Source organism: Kwoniella mangroviensis, chromosome 3 (assembly GCF_000507465.2).
Source record: "Kwoniella mangroviensis CBS 8507 chromosome 3, whole genome shotgun sequence".
NCBI lineage: Eukaryota > Fungi > Basidiomycota > Tremellomycetes > Tremellales > Cryptococcaceae > Kwoniella > Kwoniella mangrovensis.
Genome location: NC_088829.1, coordinates 33,555 through 49,476, shown reverse-complemented (window position 1 = coordinate 49,476; position 15,922 = coordinate 33,555). Strand labels below are relative to the sequence as shown.

The 15,922-nt window shown below is 46.5% G+C and overlaps 9 protein-coding genes across 9 annotated transcripts; 4 read left to right on the top strand and 5 right to left on the bottom strand.

The window, feature by feature from the left end:
* Nucleotides 1-338: 338 nt before the first annotated feature.
* Nucleotides 339-955, top strand: I203_107834 (uncharacterized protein; the record flags this gene model as incomplete). Its single annotated transcript, XM_019151753.1, has 3 exons — nt 339-661; nt 719-873; nt 936-955. 3 exons carry the CDS (start codon nt 339-341, stop codon nt 953-955), a joined length of 498 nt encoding a protein of 165 aa, XP_018998935.1.
* Nucleotides 956-1,280: 325 nt separating this feature from the next.
* I203_107833 (uncharacterized protein) lies at nt 1,281-2,569 on the bottom strand (the record flags this gene model as incomplete). The annotated part of the gene is made up of 2 exons (XM_019151754.1): nt 1,281-2,225; nt 2,309-2,569. The coding sequence occupies 2 exons, from the start codon at nt 2,567-2,569 to the stop codon at nt 1,281-1,283; spliced, it is 1,206 nt and encodes a 401-aa protein (XP_018998936.1).
* Nucleotides 2,570-2,952: 383 nt separating this feature from the next.
* I203_107832 (uncharacterized protein) lies at nt 2,953-3,484 on the bottom strand (the record flags this gene model as incomplete). The annotated part of the gene is made up of 2 exons (XM_019151755.1): nt 2,953-3,269; nt 3,415-3,484. The coding sequence occupies 2 exons, from the start codon at nt 3,482-3,484 to the stop codon at nt 2,953-2,955; spliced, it is 387 nt and encodes a 128-aa protein (XP_018998937.1).
* A 1,131-nt stretch (nt 3,485-4,615) lies between these two features.
* I203_107831 (uncharacterized protein) lies at nt 4,616-6,226 on the top strand (the record flags this gene model as incomplete). Its single annotated transcript, XM_019151756.1, has 8 exons — nt 4,616-4,767; nt 4,848-4,942; nt 5,020-5,098; nt 5,162-5,270; nt 5,346-5,521; nt 5,651-5,788; nt 5,851-6,077; nt 6,162-6,226. 8 exons carry the CDS (start codon nt 4,616-4,618, stop codon nt 6,224-6,226), a joined length of 1,041 nt encoding a protein of 346 aa, XP_018998938.1.
* A 363-nt stretch (nt 6,227-6,589) lies between these two features.
* I203_107830 (uncharacterized protein) lies at nt 6,590-7,477 on the top strand (the record flags this gene model as incomplete). The annotated part of the gene is made up of 2 exons (XM_019151757.1): nt 6,590-6,837; nt 6,937-7,477. 2 exons carry the CDS (start codon nt 6,590-6,592, stop codon nt 7,475-7,477), a joined length of 789 nt encoding a protein of 262 aa, XP_018998939.1.
* Nucleotides 7,478-7,773: 296 nt separating this feature from the next.
* Nucleotides 7,774-9,419, bottom strand: I203_107829 (uncharacterized protein; the record flags this gene model as incomplete). The annotated part of the gene is made up of 10 exons (XM_019151758.1): nt 7,774-7,845; nt 7,924-8,033; nt 8,101-8,161; nt 8,233-8,310; nt 8,377-8,486; nt 8,548-8,563; nt 8,626-8,844; nt 8,908-8,991; nt 9,086-9,219; nt 9,275-9,419. 10 exons carry the CDS (start codon nt 9,417-9,419, stop codon nt 7,774-7,776), a joined length of 1,029 nt encoding a protein of 342 aa, XP_018998940.1.
* Nucleotides 9,420-9,704: 285 nt separating this feature from the next.
* Nucleotides 9,705-10,986, bottom strand: I203_107828 (uncharacterized protein; the record flags this gene model as incomplete). Its single annotated transcript, XM_065518265.1, has 2 exons — nt 9,705-10,403; nt 10,567-10,986. The coding sequence occupies 2 exons, from the start codon at nt 10,984-10,986 to the stop codon at nt 9,705-9,707; spliced, it is 1,119 nt and encodes a 372-aa protein (XP_065372630.1).
* A 733-nt stretch (nt 10,987-11,719) lies between these two features.
* I203_107827 (uncharacterized protein) lies at nt 11,720-13,967 on the top strand (the record flags this gene model as incomplete). The annotated part of the gene is made up of 5 exons (XM_019151686.1): nt 11,720-11,976; nt 12,044-12,099; nt 12,199-13,112; nt 13,177-13,669; nt 13,732-13,967. 5 exons carry the CDS (start codon nt 11,720-11,722, stop codon nt 13,965-13,967), a joined length of 1,956 nt encoding a protein of 651 aa, XP_018999022.1.
* Nucleotides 13,968-14,362: 395 nt separating this feature from the next.
* Nucleotides 14,363-15,860, bottom strand: I203_107826 (uncharacterized protein; the record flags this gene model as incomplete). The annotated part of the gene is made up of 8 exons (XM_019151685.1): nt 14,363-14,565; nt 14,673-14,775; nt 14,849-14,927; nt 14,991-15,051; nt 15,118-15,219; nt 15,286-15,476; nt 15,567-15,721; nt 15,798-15,860. The coding sequence occupies 8 exons, from the start codon at nt 15,858-15,860 to the stop codon at nt 14,363-14,365; spliced, it is 957 nt and encodes a 318-aa protein (XP_018999021.1).
* Nucleotides 15,861-15,922: the final 62 nt, after the last annotated feature.

The window sequence follows — 15,922 nt, the reverse complement described above, 5'->3', positions numbered from 1 at the left end:
AAACGCTGCTTGAGAGGCAGGAACCCGATTGTTGACGAATGAAAGGAACAACTGGGATATCCCTTGATGCCATCCAGTGTCTTGACACGCTACATCGTCATACCTCCTTTCTTAACTAAGCAATTGATGCCCCTTGCCAATCATGTACCCAAATCTAGTTCACGCGTATATAAGGCGAATCGATAGATCCCGTTCATCCAGTGTCTTATGCGATTGTGTGAAAGTTGTGAACAATCAGTACTGTGAGTTCCGTCGTCATGTCAGATATGCCAGAACTGCGCTGCTAACTGACTCACTTGGTGTGACATCTATGTAGAATAATATAGGAATAAACCATCATGATTATCCTCACTGCTCTCCTTCCTCTCATGGCGTTGACTTCGGTCTTAGCCTCTGCGATCGTTCAAAGATCAGGAGCAACAGATGTCAAACTCAGAGTGAAAGATACCGACGACTGTCTAAGTAAGAAGCCCAGCCCAGGTGATCCGAACAGCTTCGGGGCCTCGACTGAGAAATGTGCGGATGCGCCAAAATGGACGATCAACAGAGACCAACCTGGAAAGATCCAATTGGCAGGTTCGAAAGACAAAGTACTTGAATCGTCTCAAGGTGGAGTTCTCGTTACTCTGGAGGCTCCAGAGGATGGCAATAAATTTCAAGAGTAAGTTTAAATAGACTGAAATGATGGTCACTCCATCTGCTGATGTTGTCTGAACAGGTGGACTTTCCGGGACGACGGTTCCATCAAGAACACTTTCGACGGTTCGTCCGATCAAGAGTACTGTCTTGCCAAGACTACAGATCCGATCTTCACTATGGACCTTGATGATTGTCCTGAAGCTGATGCAAAATTGGACGAAGGGGACCCAAGAGGTGAGTGATTAGGTGTCCAGCTGTTCAGTAAGATCATCGCTGATTTGAAATTTCTTCCGCAGTATGGGAGATCATCGAGTAGATTGTATTGTATACTTGACGGCACTCCGGGGCAGCTTATATATCCTGCCTCATAGCTATTCACATTGTATTCAAATGGACTTTTGACCTGCTCGAATCACCGTATCATCTATATGTGCATTAGTGATTGCCCTCGATGACCTGTTTCGGTGTCATTCGTCGTCTCTTGACTCCCTTCATCATCTACATTCCGCATTCAGCATCGTCTCAACCCACGAGACGACACATCTTACAAGCACGCAAGCTTACGACTGACCGTTACTGGTGAACGTCTCACGGCAGTACAAGATCAAGATGGCACCGAGGATTTATCGTAATAGTTTACACTACGACCGACTATCTTTATTCGCTGTCTCCTCTTCCTCCACCAGTTCCCTAGTCAACCTCGCCTCTTCCCAAAACCCTTTCATGTCCTCATCATCCCACCCTCCATCCATCTCATGATCCCAATCACTTGCTTCGCTCTCTTCGTCAACATCACTTTCACCTTGAGAGAGACCAATTGAGCCAAGGGATCTGGTAGCGTTGACGAACGAATTGGACAGTAGCTTGGAAGATGTGCCGATGAGGGCTGTTTGAGCTCGACGTGATTCTCGAGGCGTGACCTCTGTCGCTGCGTTGGCCGGAGTAGATGTTGTTCGTGCTTGCGGTGTAGGGAAAATGGACTTGGGAGGAGGTGACGAGTATGACGGTGTCGGCTGTGAGATGGATGGTGCAATTGGAGGAGTCGACGGTGTTGGTCGTTCGTGGATTGTCAGATTGGCTATTAATGCCGAGACAGGGTTATCCGGAGCAGCCGATGGTTTGGGAGGAAGAGTGGACGACTGGACTGGTGTATCATTGTGGACTGGTTGGGGCATCGACGTGATGGCATCAGTCCTTGAGATACTGGGAGTGTTCCTTGACTTCAATCCATTCTTGACTCCCTCGCTCCTCTTCCTCTTATCATGCTCGGGCCAAGTGAACATCCCACTCTCCTCCAGCTCTTCAAGCAACTCCACCTCCTTGATCTCCCTCCTTAACCATACAGCTTCTTCACTCAGAGTACTTTCCACCCACTCGGATCGCTTCTTGCATTTCTCACAGCAAAATCCGTCTTCGGGGTTACCTTGTTTCTCCTTGATCGTTCGATTCGTGGTAGATATCGATAGACGCTTCTTATCTGAATATTCCCTTCTAGGTTTGTTTGGGCATAAGGGGTAAGAACATAGAGAGTTGAGATGTCTCTCGTGTATGAGTTCTTGATACTGTGCGGGTGTAAGATGAGAAGTCTAAAAACGGGGTGAAGAGCATCAGCTAGATCTATTCAGACAGATATCGTTAAGCAGATGCTCATGACCACGGTTTTACGCACAATCTTTTTGAACGTATTCCTGTCCACAGTCTCCTCCATCAACTTGTCCATCCATCTGTCCACTCTTCTCTGCAATTGAGCTTTTCTGACTGCCGCTTTGATCAGGATATCATCTTCGGCCTTGTAATCTGTCTCATTGAGAGGACGTCTGGAGGAAGATGCTTGGGGCGATGATTGTTGAGCGACTACTGATAATTTGACTGGATTACGAGGTGTATTGGAAGGGCCTGCTACGCTCGGCGCAGGAAGTCGAGTAGACATTGTTGCTTGGGTAGAGGGCAGGCGTGGTTGATAAGAGGAAGTCGGATATAATCAGTGAAAAAATCCATCAAGAAGTAACAGATCAAGATGAAGATGTCGAGTGGAGGCGAATCGCACTCCCCATAGCAGTCATCACGAGAGCTATATCAGATATATAAATACTCCAAATCGAGAATGGTATGCACCCGAGAGGGAGATATGCTGATTCTATGGTACAGTACATTGTTTACGATTTTTGCATTATCTGATCATGCGAATAAGATGAGACGTAATGGGGTATATGTTATTTAAACAAATATAGTGATGGTATAAAACCTCTTTTAAATCACTTCTTCCTCCCCTCATAGCGTGCCTCTGCATTATGTCACAGCCCCGTACACACCCTAGAACCCTCGTCCTCTACCTCTTGGTCCACCTCTTCCACCCCCACCACCTCTACCACCGGGTCCACCTCTCATGGGACCACCTCTCGCACCCCTAGCACCTCTAGCAGCACCACCGGCACCTTCCTTCCTCCTCTTAGCCTTTGGCATGTCATCCACCAACAACGTATCTAAAGGTAACGAATCCGGTAAGATGTAATATCGGACGTTGTTCCCTCGGATCGCTATCGAGTCCAAGGACAGGGGTTGTTGGGTGGTCTGGGATCGTAAGGTGAGTTTGACGGATTTGAGGTGGGTGTTCATCTGAGGGTCGACGGCTGCGATGGTAGAGCACAGATACAGTATACAGAGATATTTGGATGTATAGTGAAGAAGGTGAGGATAAGGAAGGACAGACAGAAGAAGACAACAGTCAGCGATTTCCTGGCTTCCTCTGTTTCGATGGACTCAAATCCAACTCACAGGTGATCGTGCCATGCACTATCGTACCGTTTTTGAGCTCGATCGTGACCGTCTCGTTGTTGAGCTTCATCAAGAATCTATATGGCACGAGGAGAATATTCAAGTCAGCATGGAATCCTGCGAGATATTATCACAACTCCTCCATTCTTCCCGTCACTACTATGTTCCGCACGTTCTCCTACCGGCCCTTGGTCCTTCTTCTGACGGAGATACGAATGTGATAAGAGGTCTAGCAGAGCTTCCACCTATGCATAACTCAATTTCCCTCGTCCATATAACCTTCTCCACCTTATCCTTGTCTCGACCCTCCTCTTCTCATCTTCCCCGTCCGCTCTGTGCTGGAAATGTACCCACCTGACGAGCTTCATTGTGAAAGACGGAGTCGGACTGAGCTCGGTGAGGGTAGGTTGTAAACGCCTGTGAGGCTGTTATTGTTGATGATAAATGAGGTTGTTGGGTATAAGCGAAGATGCAGGTGGACAGAGGTTATGGATGTTATGGATGTTATCGTCTTTAACATTGAATGCCAGTGAGAGATCGGAGTTACGCGGCGTTATGGAAAGGAGAATGGCTTGTGGCACTTTGGGACATCTACGCGTCATCATATTGTCAATCCATCCATTCATCCATCTACTATCATCTATCATTCAACATCAACATCCTCATCCTCATCCTACTCCCTCTCTTCTTCAGTCCTTCCTCTCCTTCTCTCTGCAGCTCATCAGTCCGAACCACTCCTTGTCACGCGAAAGTATACCCAGTATCGTATTATACATCACCCCAGAGGAGTCACACATCCATCGCGTCATCTGTGTCGTTTCATCTCATCTCCACTTCCAACTGTCATAGAAAGAACAACCACCAACATACAAACAATCATCAAACCCTACTGTACATCTTACATATAAATCTCCTAAATCAGCATCAGCAATTCTGCTACTTACTGTAACTTACCCTTCCCTTTAAACATAATCGACCATCACTATTGCCTAGAGGGCAACGACGACATCCCTCTCAATTCCCTTCTCAATCTGTATTCCATCAATTCATCCCACATCGACCTCGACTGTTCCGATTTCCACCTAAAATAAGCTCTGGCTGCTCTCATACTCATTGCCGAATCCCACCTGGCCTACTATTTCTCACCAACCTTTTGCATCAGAACCCGATATAAAGCCTTTCGGTAAGATAGATCCTAAACATGTCATACACCAACGGATACAACTCGAACCCTCACTCTCACTCCAACACACCTGCACCACAAGATCAGAATAATAATGCTGCTGTCAAGGTACAACCTCTGTTATGCTCGGGTCATACTAGACCTGTGACTCATCTATCGTTTTCCAACTTGTAAGTGCAACGTGTGCTTGTGATCTTTCTGGTTTATCTGTGTCAGGAGCATTTGTGCTGATTATTCGCTACTTGACCAGACTCGACGACGGAACTTACCTATTGATATCAGCGTGTAAAGATGGTAATCCGATGTTACGAAGCTGGTTGGGGGATTGGATAGGTACTTTCTTGGGTAAGCTTGTCAATTGTTCTCAATGCATGTGTTATCATACAGCTTATTTCCGTCACATCGCCATTTACAACCGACAGGTCACAAGGGAGCCGTGTGGTCATCCAAAATATCATTGGATACCTCAAAAGCAGTAACGGGAAGTGCCGATTTTACAGCGTGAGTACCATCTCCCATTCAGTCAAGTTTTAATATGCTGACAATCTGAACCCGTATGTCTAGTAAGATATGGGATTGCAACTCTGGTGAAGCGCTTCACACTTTCTCGCATAATCATATAGTACGATCGGTCGCTCTCAACCCACAACAGACCCCTCAGTACCTGTTAACTGTGAGTAACATCGCTCATCGCCGTTGACCGCTCTACATGCGAGCTGATTCTTATCGTTGATTGACATCTGAACAGGGTGGACACGAGAAGAAGATCCGATTGTTTGATCTAGGTCGTCCGGATGCTGAACCTCTTTTACTTGGAAGTCGACCCGATGGACTGTCTTGTGACGGGATTGTCAGGAGTCTGGTATGGGATGAGGGTTCTGGTGGGACGATGGGTGTCAGTGCTTCAGAGGATGGGTTGGTCAGGTGAGTTCTTGTTATTTTCGAGTATATTCGTTCATTAGGCTTATGGGGATCACTTATCATCCCCCAAAATTACCTATCTCACCCTATCGTGGAGCGCTAGCTGACAAATATCCTCAATGATACTTTCAGATGGTGGGATCTTCGAACACTGAGTCAAACAGGTCAACTTGATCTTGGAGAATCTATCACCTCGATGGAATTGGCTCACGGAGGTGGCACGTTGAGCGTCACCGCTGGGAAGAAAGTGCATTTCTTGGATATCCTTAGGTGAGCCGGGTCTCAGTATCATTCAATAACATAGCTAATGTGATACCCCGAATCGATATTAGACAACATCCACCTGTCACCGTCGAGCTACCTCACCCACCTACCTCTGCATCCCTCCACCCCTTCGCGAGAGATCGATTTGTGATTGGGTCAACAAACGATCCGTGGGTCAGAGTGTATGATTTGGACTCTGGAAAGGAGAAGGAGGTGTACAAGGGACATCATGGACCTGTACTTTGTGCGAGCTATAGTCCGGACGGCGAGGTCTACGCGAGTGGGAGTGAAGATGGTGAGTTGGTACTTCTGAGCTTGGACAGTATCTATGGAATTCTGTACTGTATCGGCAACAAGCTCACGTCGATCATCACCATAGGTACGATCCGTCTCTGGCAGACCAATCCAGGCAAATCCTACGGACTATGGCAAACGCAGGACTAGGCGATCTGGAATTATAGCATGTCACATCTCTTTTCTGCCTTAGACCAATCTCACTTCTTTCCCCTTGTACTCGTCTGAACCCGACACATCAGTCGGAGAGGAGAGTACTTGTTCGCATGTCTACGTGTCTTCATCTTGTGCATATATGATTGATGATATACGAGTATATAGTTTATATGTTATTTGACATTGTCATCATGCACGAATGTGGGTTGGGGGTGTAGCATGACGTCACTATCACTCTCATATCAGATAAACGATACAACTTATGACTCTAAATGATAAATGATTTACCATCACTATACTTATGTGTTCATGTCAATATAATCTTGACGACTGTCAGCCTGTATCCATCATTCGACCATGCCACTCCTCACCTCGAGAGCACGACATATCCTCCAACCCTTGAGACCTCTCACCCTTTCAGTAGGATTCAGCTTCATCGTACCCTTGAGGTTCTTCGGTAGTTCCACCCCGGGTAAAAATGACATACAATGTACGAGACGATTAGTCAGACAGCCTTCTCCAGCAGCTAGTAGGGAGAGTCCTTACCCCGTCGTGTTTTTGAGGATGAAAGGTGCGGAGGTGCAAGGAGTGGAGGAGGAGGGAGAGTGAGTAGGAATCTTCCCATCATCCAATTATGGTTACTTGCGAAGCACTAGGTTATAATCCATCGGTTCGCTGATCTGTCTTGTTCTATATCCCGACAGATGGATGGAATGGTCATCTATGTTCTCAGAGAAAGGATACACCTCGATCGAAATTGACATCACCATTCCTCCTTCACCTACTTCAGAACTCGATACTGAGGAAATATCCATATCTCCTTTGATATCTTCGTTATCTACTGAAATACGTTCACTCGCTATTCCCTTCCCTCCTATTCTGGTCGCTAGAGGAGTATCGACCCTGCTAGCTCAAGCATATATAGAGGATCACCCTTCGTCTGGACTAGTGCTCATAAATCCTATGCCAGATGAAGATCCCCAATCACGTCAAAAATCAAAGTTGAAATGGCCAATATTCCAATATGAACCGCATTTCCCCATATTGGTCATGTCCAACCAAGCTTCACTTAGAGAGCTGAGTGTGTCCAATAGACTGGTGAGAGAGCATGGGGTCGTCCCGAAAGACGAAAAGATTGGATGGTTTGGGAGGAGCGGGAAACGCGTGGAGATTGAGGTTATGGATCAGGTGGATGAGAGTAGTAGGATACAGGTCGAGAGGTGGATGGATAGGCAGGGGTATTGAACAGATTTATACAATGTTGAGTAAGTGTAGAAGGTTATCTCAGAATGTAAGTTAGTGAGGATCAACTTGTCCTTATGACTTGGTGAGGAACTTGGGCTGTACATGGCATCTGCAATCATCGAAATCTACTTGTATCCTGCCATCGAGACCACTGGACCTGTCCAGCGAGATTGTAGAGCTCTCTCTTGCCCGTTTATAAAACATATCCAAAGTATACTCTAGCAAGACTATAGAGATACATCCTTGTTGGATGTTGCCTTGATACATGCTGACCATGAGGAGCTACACTTCCTCCATCATATATCCTCCAAATGTACATCCGGGATCTTCAGTCCAGCCGCATAAGCCTTGGCCAGCACCTTGATTGCCTGTACGCCCCATCCCCATTTGTCAGCTCCTGAGTGTGTCACGACGATGTATATCTTCATGAACGACATCACACTCACCTGCTTGTACACCGGCGCATCTATCATCTGTCCGTCCAAGGTGTACGCACCTTTACCTTGCTTATCGTGGTGCTCGAAGGAGAACTTGACACGGGCGGCTTTCAGGATAGCTGAGGAACGGAATGATGTTCAGCAAGCGAGATATCTGTGCAGGTCGGCATCGCGAAATGGACCCACCTTGTTCACTTGGTGAGAAGGATTGATGGATTATGTCTATCTGATTGGGATGAATCGCTTGCTATGATCCAATCAGCAGTCCTTCAGTACTGTCCAGCCTGCGGTTCTTATCGATAGATACACCTCGCTCACCTTGCCATGGAATCCGAGTCTTTTGCCTTCTTCTGATTCTTCCCTCAGCGTATCGGAATTCTTGTAATCCACACATACCTATGAATTGAAACAGACTCATCAGCTTGTCGATCGACTGCGATAAGTATGTTGGATGAGACCTACCAAGTCGATAGCCTGTAGTCCGAATGCTTTGGTTGTGGTAACAAGTTTTGATCTTGGATAGAGTAGCTCATCCCGGGAGGGTGTACGTGTCAGACCGACATCTGCGCAGTCTGCCTTGTGACTCATCAGTAACCCTTTGATATGATGGAAGAAGAGGACAAATACACGTACAATCCTCAGCGGCGAACTATCCACTCAAGTCAATATGTCCCCATCTGACCTATATATGACGCAACAGATCTCACTCACCAACAGAGCATCCAGATGACCTTTCCCACTACCCGCTATCCGCTCGATATCAATCATCGCCCTCGCACTTTCAATCATAGCGATGATCTTGATCGGTTGATCACCGCTGGTCCGCTTATGAGGAGGTGCAAGTTGGTTGATCCGTGAGATAAGATATGAGATGTGGTCGGGTGAGTTGGTCTTGGGCAGTGCGATAGCCTGGAGGCTTTTTGTAGGGAGCTGATTCAGGTGGAATATCAGTGATCTCGGAAGCAGATGAAGGGAGGTGGGTGTGATACGTACCACCGCATTCAGATCATCGTCTTCGTAGCCTGTTCCAATAGCGTTTATACGAGCTACCATCTCTCCTTTCGGTTGCCTGTCACCCTGAAATAATATTTCAGCGGATATGCTTCTACAGTTTGGATGTTATACATACTCACACCTACCTGTATAGTTGAGAGATTGAAGTAAAACTCACGTTCAACACCTCTGAAATCAACCTCCTAGCTTCATCCTTCTTTCCAGGAGCGACGCTATCCTCCAAATCATACGCTATCGAATCTGCCGGACTGGCAAAGGACTTCTCGATCATACGTGGATTAGAGCATGGCACTGTGTATGCATACATTCTCAGTCCATCAAGCTAGTAGAGGTGGAAGAGACTCACCATACAGCATTGCTCTTCTGGACACGGGTGGTTTGAGTTCCACCGAGGAGAACAAACGTCGATGTGGACGATGACTACATGATGAAGCCAGGAAGTTTTGAGCTATCCTCGTGACACCGGTAGATGTATTCAGTATCTTTGACATGATTTATCAATTAAGATGAGATGTCATTTGGATAGATGCGATATACGAAATGCCAAGAGACGCTCCTCAGTCATGCTCCCATCCCACTCCAATTTCCCTGAGTGAACAATGAGACCTCTCCATCCTCTTCACTCATCCTCCTATCTAGACGCCAACGGCGGGATGTCTCATGCATCCAGTCGTGTGTATCGTGTATCAAGGTTTATCAGAGGACGATCAACTCCCCATGCATGTGATACAAGGTGGATCTACTGGTAAACAAAAACAACCTATCTTATCTAATCATCATTGATACTCCATGGCAGCTTTCATCCCGATATTACCATTCTGAACAGCCATCAATTCCATTCCTTCTCCATTCTCCGTGGTATTACCTATGAGCTTGATCTCATCATCAATTATCCTAGGGCTCGTTGCTCTATATCTAAACATCTTCAACCTTTTCCCACTGGGTTTATTCAGATTGGCTAGCTCTACTAACAACGTAGCTGTCAAGGGTCCATGAACCAATGGTCTCGGGTGACCTTCCTGGTTGATCGTCCATGGATGATCATAATGCACTTTATGAGGGTTATACGTGAGTGCAGAATAGAAGAATAACAATGGAGATGAAGGGGTATGAGTGAATGTCACATCTGAGTTGTCTGAACTTACTATACTATCGCGATCTTCAGATGGTGTGGATGCCGGTCTGACGGGTGTGGAAGTGGTAGTAGTAGTAGTGGGTCCTTTCCTAAAAACATGTGTACGTATCTCCCTTATCGACCAACTCTCTTCGTCGAATCCTCCAAGGTCACTGAGTGTACCAGGATAAATCCGTAATTGCTGATTGACAAAAACCATGTCCATCTTAAATTCCACTTTCGGTACATTCACAATCTGAGTGACCTTTTCACCAACTCTCAACGAACGGTTGAGAGCGGACCATTCGATCGAACCTCCCGCCCACATCCGTCGAGTGTAGGGTGGTGGAGCATTGTATTCCTGTTTTGACGCGCCGGTGGAACCAACGCATCATCAGACTAGATCATCCCCTTCGACCGAAATGAAACAAACACGAAGTTCACAAATGTCTGATCAGATAGGAGAAAGTATGATGTGTGATGACGAATCCATAACGCTCCACTTAGCTTGATTTCTCACTGACTGTACTGGTCCCATCCGAACCTAAATCTCTCAGCATGGGTTTAGGTCTAAACAAGACCAGATGGAAGGACGGATCCAAATCTTCATCTTCCTTCAGATCTTCCAAATACAGACTAGATTGTTGTTGTTGTTGTTGTTGTTGTCTTGTGGGTAAGATCCTGCGCAGTTGACTTATCCGGTCGACATCGACCGTATCGTAGGTGAATTTCGGAGCGCCAGTCGTTAGTTTGCATGACCATTCGTCGATCAATGAGGAGGAGGAGGAGGAGGTATGGTCTCTCCTGGTATTGGATCTAATTACTCGTAGAGGTAGAGGTCTGGGGACAACTCCCACACGAAAGGTACTAAGGGTACTGCGATTGATCGTCTGTCCCTGCAAATTCGGGCTTACCAATCTGGGTATCGGTCGAAAGCAAGACATCTTATGCTGCGGTGTTAGAGACGAAGCGTCTATATAGCTACTGTGATTATTGCCTTTATGTCCAGAGGCCACTCAAACGAGTGAGAGTGCTTTGACGAAAAAGGGAAAAGGACCAGACGCCAAGAATTCGATTCACTGTACTGAATCGCTGGTTTATTCAAGGAACCATGCAATGTCGTAAGAATGTGACCACGACCGAAACCACCCGATCTGGTTTAAGGGTAACTCGTGAATCGCTTTTTTATCAGATACGATAGCAACTCACAGGAAGCAGCCAAAAGGACAATTTCTCCTGTTATCTGATATCGGCCGAATTCAGTCATTCAATCCATGAAAATTTCGGTTCTATCATGATCAGAGCGCCTATTTATGTATAAATCTGTCCACTCCACTGAAAAAGGTACGGCTGCCCATCTGCTGCAAAGCAGATACAAGAAATGTCAAGAAGATAATCGGGAAATCTTGAAAGGGTCACACACACCTGCCTTCTCGATCACCATGCCATTGCCAGGTCGTGTTCTCTCTTCTGTCACCCTCAGAGATTTACCGAGAAACACGCTCCACAGAAGATTTCGTAGCAACATTTTTTTTTTTTGTTCTTCGTCTTCTTGAGGACCCTTTCCGTTGAGGTCAAGCTATATATAGAGACTCGTTGAACACACAGTGCATTTCTCTTACTTCTCATATTCAACTCTTTGATACAAATTTCACCTTTTTGGTCAATCTCCTCAACATGGCCGCCTCAAGACTTTCAGCCGAGGTACCCACCCTCAACGCTCGACCAGGCTTCTCACGAGCCGATACCGACTTACCTGACACCCACAAAGACGCTAAGAGGGTGTTACCAGACACAGAGAACCATTCGTCCACCCAAGATGATCGATCCGACAAAGAAAGTATAGGCTCCATTGAAAAGTACCCCGGTGTAGCCAAGATCGAAGCTCTCTACATGGTCTTCGGTAAAGGTGCCAAACTTTGGGTACTATGGGTGTAAGCTTTCCTTGTAGTCAATGATTTCGCATGGGTGAAAAGTACTAATCGTTGGTCTGCTTTACAGATCCATCGGTCTTCTCGCTTGTGCTTATGCCTTGAGTTCTAATACCACGTATCTTTGTGAGTCGATGATCTCTTGTCCTTGCAATCTCCGTTTCCGTATCTTGTCTATAATCTCCTCCTTCGCGGACTTGTGGCTTACCCTCTTTACTTGTCCAGACACCCCCTTCGCCACCTCTGCGTACGGTGAACACACCGTCCTCGGTACGATCAGTGTCATCACAGCCATCATGGCCGGTGTCGCCAAGCCCTTCATCGCCAAGCTTGCCGATCTATGGTCACGTCCAGTGGCTATTGCCTTTGGAGTCATCTTCTACACCATCGGGTACATTGTTATAGCAGCTTCCAAATCCGTTGGCGATGTCGCAGGCGGTCAAGTCATCTCCACTTTGGGAGACACTGCTCTATCGTTCACTCAAACCATCTTACTCGGTGATATCACCTCATTGCAATACCGAGGGTTGGTCAACGCTTTGGTTTCAGTTCCTTACATCCCATTCGCCTTTGTTGCCGGTGATATCGCCGAGGGTATCGGTGCCTACACTACTGTCAATGGATGGAGATGGGGATACGGAATGTTCTGCATCATCATCCCCGCCGTGGTCACCCCCTCCGTCTTGATCCTCTTGTGGGCAGATAGACGAGCCAAGAAGCTCGGTGCTTTATCCCTCGCTTCATCGACTTACGCTCGAGAACGGGTGCTTGCCAACGTCAACGCTTCTCGAAAAACCTACACCGCCATCTTGATCGACTACGCTAGAAAGATCGATGCTGTCGGTTTGTTGTTACTCGGTTTCGCATTCGGTTGTATCCTCACTCCATTCACTTTGTCTACCACTGCCATAGGCGGGTACAAGAACCCTTCTCTCATCGCTTTGCTCGTTGTTGGTGGGATCTTGTTCATCGCTACAATCATTTGGGAATGGAAATTCGCTTCTCACCCTATCATGCCGTTGAGAATCTTCAACCGAACTTTCATCTGCGCCGTCGGTATCGACTTCATGTATTATTTCTCCGGTTACCTTTCTGACGCTTATTGGTCCTCTTGGCTCTGGGTCGCCAGAGATTACGATGTGAGTGATGTCTATCTCATCGCAGATTAGAATGTAAGGCTGACGTCACATGCGGTCCCATTAGTCCAAAGACTACACTTACATCCTTAACATCTTGACTGTCGGTCTCTGTGGTTTGGCCGTCCCAGCAGGTTTGATCCAACGATACACCCATCGATTCAAGTACCTCCAAATCTCCGGTCTGTGTTTCCGAATCATCGGTATGGGTCTCAACTACCTTTCCGTAGCAGGTAACGGATCCAACGCCGTCATCGTCTCTTCACGAGTGATGATCTCCCTCGGTGGTGCCATCTCCGTCATCTCCTCTCAAGTGGCCTCCCAAGCTTCCGTCCCTCACAACGATTTGGCCCTTGCCGCGTCCATCTTGTCCTTGTGGACTTCTATAGGGGGTGCCATTGGTTCTGCCATCGCCGCGTCGGTATGGAACAGACGAGTACCTGAATTACTCGAAAAGTACGTTGGTGATTACTACAACCACAATGCTACTGCTCTCGCGGAGATCTTCGGTTCGATATACGTTGCCAGAGCTGCCGAACCTAGAGAATTGATCGTCAAGGGTGAGTAGTAGTATGGTCTCAAAAATGTCAACCAACATAAGCTGATTGAGTAATCACCATAGCCTACGATGAAGCTGTCAAACCTTTGTATCTCGCCGCTTTACTCACCTCGTTCGTCTCCTTGATCTTCGGTGCTTTCACCAAGAACTACATTTTGGACGATCGACACAACGCCGTCGAAGATACCGTCATCAGCATGAAATCGGAGGACGAGACTGCTCCCGAGGTCGTAACTGCCAAGGCCAGAGAAGCCGAAGCTAAAGCGGCTGAGAAATTACATGCCGAAGGTAGACTCTAAGGTGGCTAGGATGGATACACCAGTCAATGCCCCTGCCCCTATTCCGTTGCTTCCTCTTCAACATCTATAGAAAACACTATATTTAGGCTCTTACATCTTATAATAAGGACACAATAACAGAGTAGATTGAATGCATGGTCGATTTGATCTTGATTCATTCGAAAATGACAATGATAAGTGAAGGTGGCCGCATTTATTACAAAATACGAACGACTCTAGAATTAAGTTGATACATCATGATGACAAGTCGACAGTCCATTTGATTCCTCCTTTCGTATTTTACCGTTGTCGACACGTATCTCCTAGCTTCGTTATCGTTGTATACCACTGCATGGTGAGTGTGCGGTCTCGGATCTATAGAAATGAAGCAGGGGTGCAACAGACTATAACCCCAGTCATTCATCCTCCTTCAACGCCAACGATCTGATAGCCATCTCCAAATACTTATTACCACCTAGATCCTTTATCTCATCTTGAATCTGATTCTGTAAATCTATAATGATTTTCTTTGTATAATCGAAAGACTTCGTTTCGTCTCGAAGGTGATCAACCACGTGCTTCTTAAGAGATACCGAGGTCGTCTTCTTCTGTAAGACATCTGTGGTGATAATTTTACTTTAGCCAGCTGTCGCATAGCATGTGAGAGGGAAATGAGGTGTAATGAAGACCGGGATGGACGATCTTTTGTGACAGATTCGTACTCACTCAAGATCTGTCGATTGGAGTCATCCGCTCGTACCCCATGAACCACGGGAAAACTGAATTTGCCTTCGGTCAGATCCTCACAGTAACCTTTATTGGCTTCGTACTGGTCGAAAAACACGAACAATCAGTGGTATTAGCTAAAAGTGGGATACCTATAGTTTGAACGATCAGCTCACCTCTGTCGATTGTAGGTTCATATAATCGTCTCTGATCTGGAACCAAACAGATATCAGGTTGACAAGTGGTACATAGTCACTGAAATGCGTGAGAACAGTATTAGCTAGGTGTATAAGATCTATAAATGACGCTTCCACTCACACTCCAGACTCTGACTTGGCCATCATCAACTTGACTGCTAGCCTGAGTAATCCTCCTGCTTCTACAATAGAATGTCAATGACATATGCGTCAGCTGATTGTCTGCAAGTAGCGTCCGCTGGACTTACTTCCTAACACCATATCCACGTACTCTTTCTCAGTCGGACAAGTCAAAGTATCCCTCCAAAACAGATCCAAGCCCTGACCACGATGGAGATGAAGCAGTTCGTCTGATGGTCGTTAGATGGGCATAAGCGTAAGAGGATGACCAGACAATGGAGACGGAAACCACTCACCTGTTACTAGTCCCACCACGTCCACATCCTTCTTCTTCCCCTTTGACGTAGTGTCTCTCAACGACAATAGCTCCTGCATAGCTAGAAAATAGACGTAATTCGCCGTATTGATAGTCTGCGGTATCCCGTAGATGGTATGGGCAACTGGTAGTCCACGTCGAAGTTCCGAGTTGTCCTCCACGTCGTCCATCCTGATTGCAGCCATACGATAAATTAGCTATGGACTGTATGTGATGATCGAATGACGACACCATTTGCTGCTCTAGACCAAGCATACTCACAGTAGACTAGCATTATGCAGCATCCTCACTATCCTCGTGACGACCTTTAAATCTTCTTCTGGGACTTTCAACCATATGTTGAACGCATCTATCAATTTACCCCTAAACTCTTTACCCGGGTTAGCAGAGATGTATGTGTAGGGTTCGAGAAGGGTCTAAGTTTTGACGAGATACAGGTCAGCTTGGGATGAATGAACAACATGTATCAGGTATCAGAGGCAGTAGACATACCCTCTCCTGAGTATCTGACCATAACGGTGTATGTAGAGTCTTTCTAAGGTTGGAGTAGTCCATGGTGATGAGGTCGGAACAGATTGACTTGGCGTGATGTTTGATGGAGGTGCAGATGCTAGCTG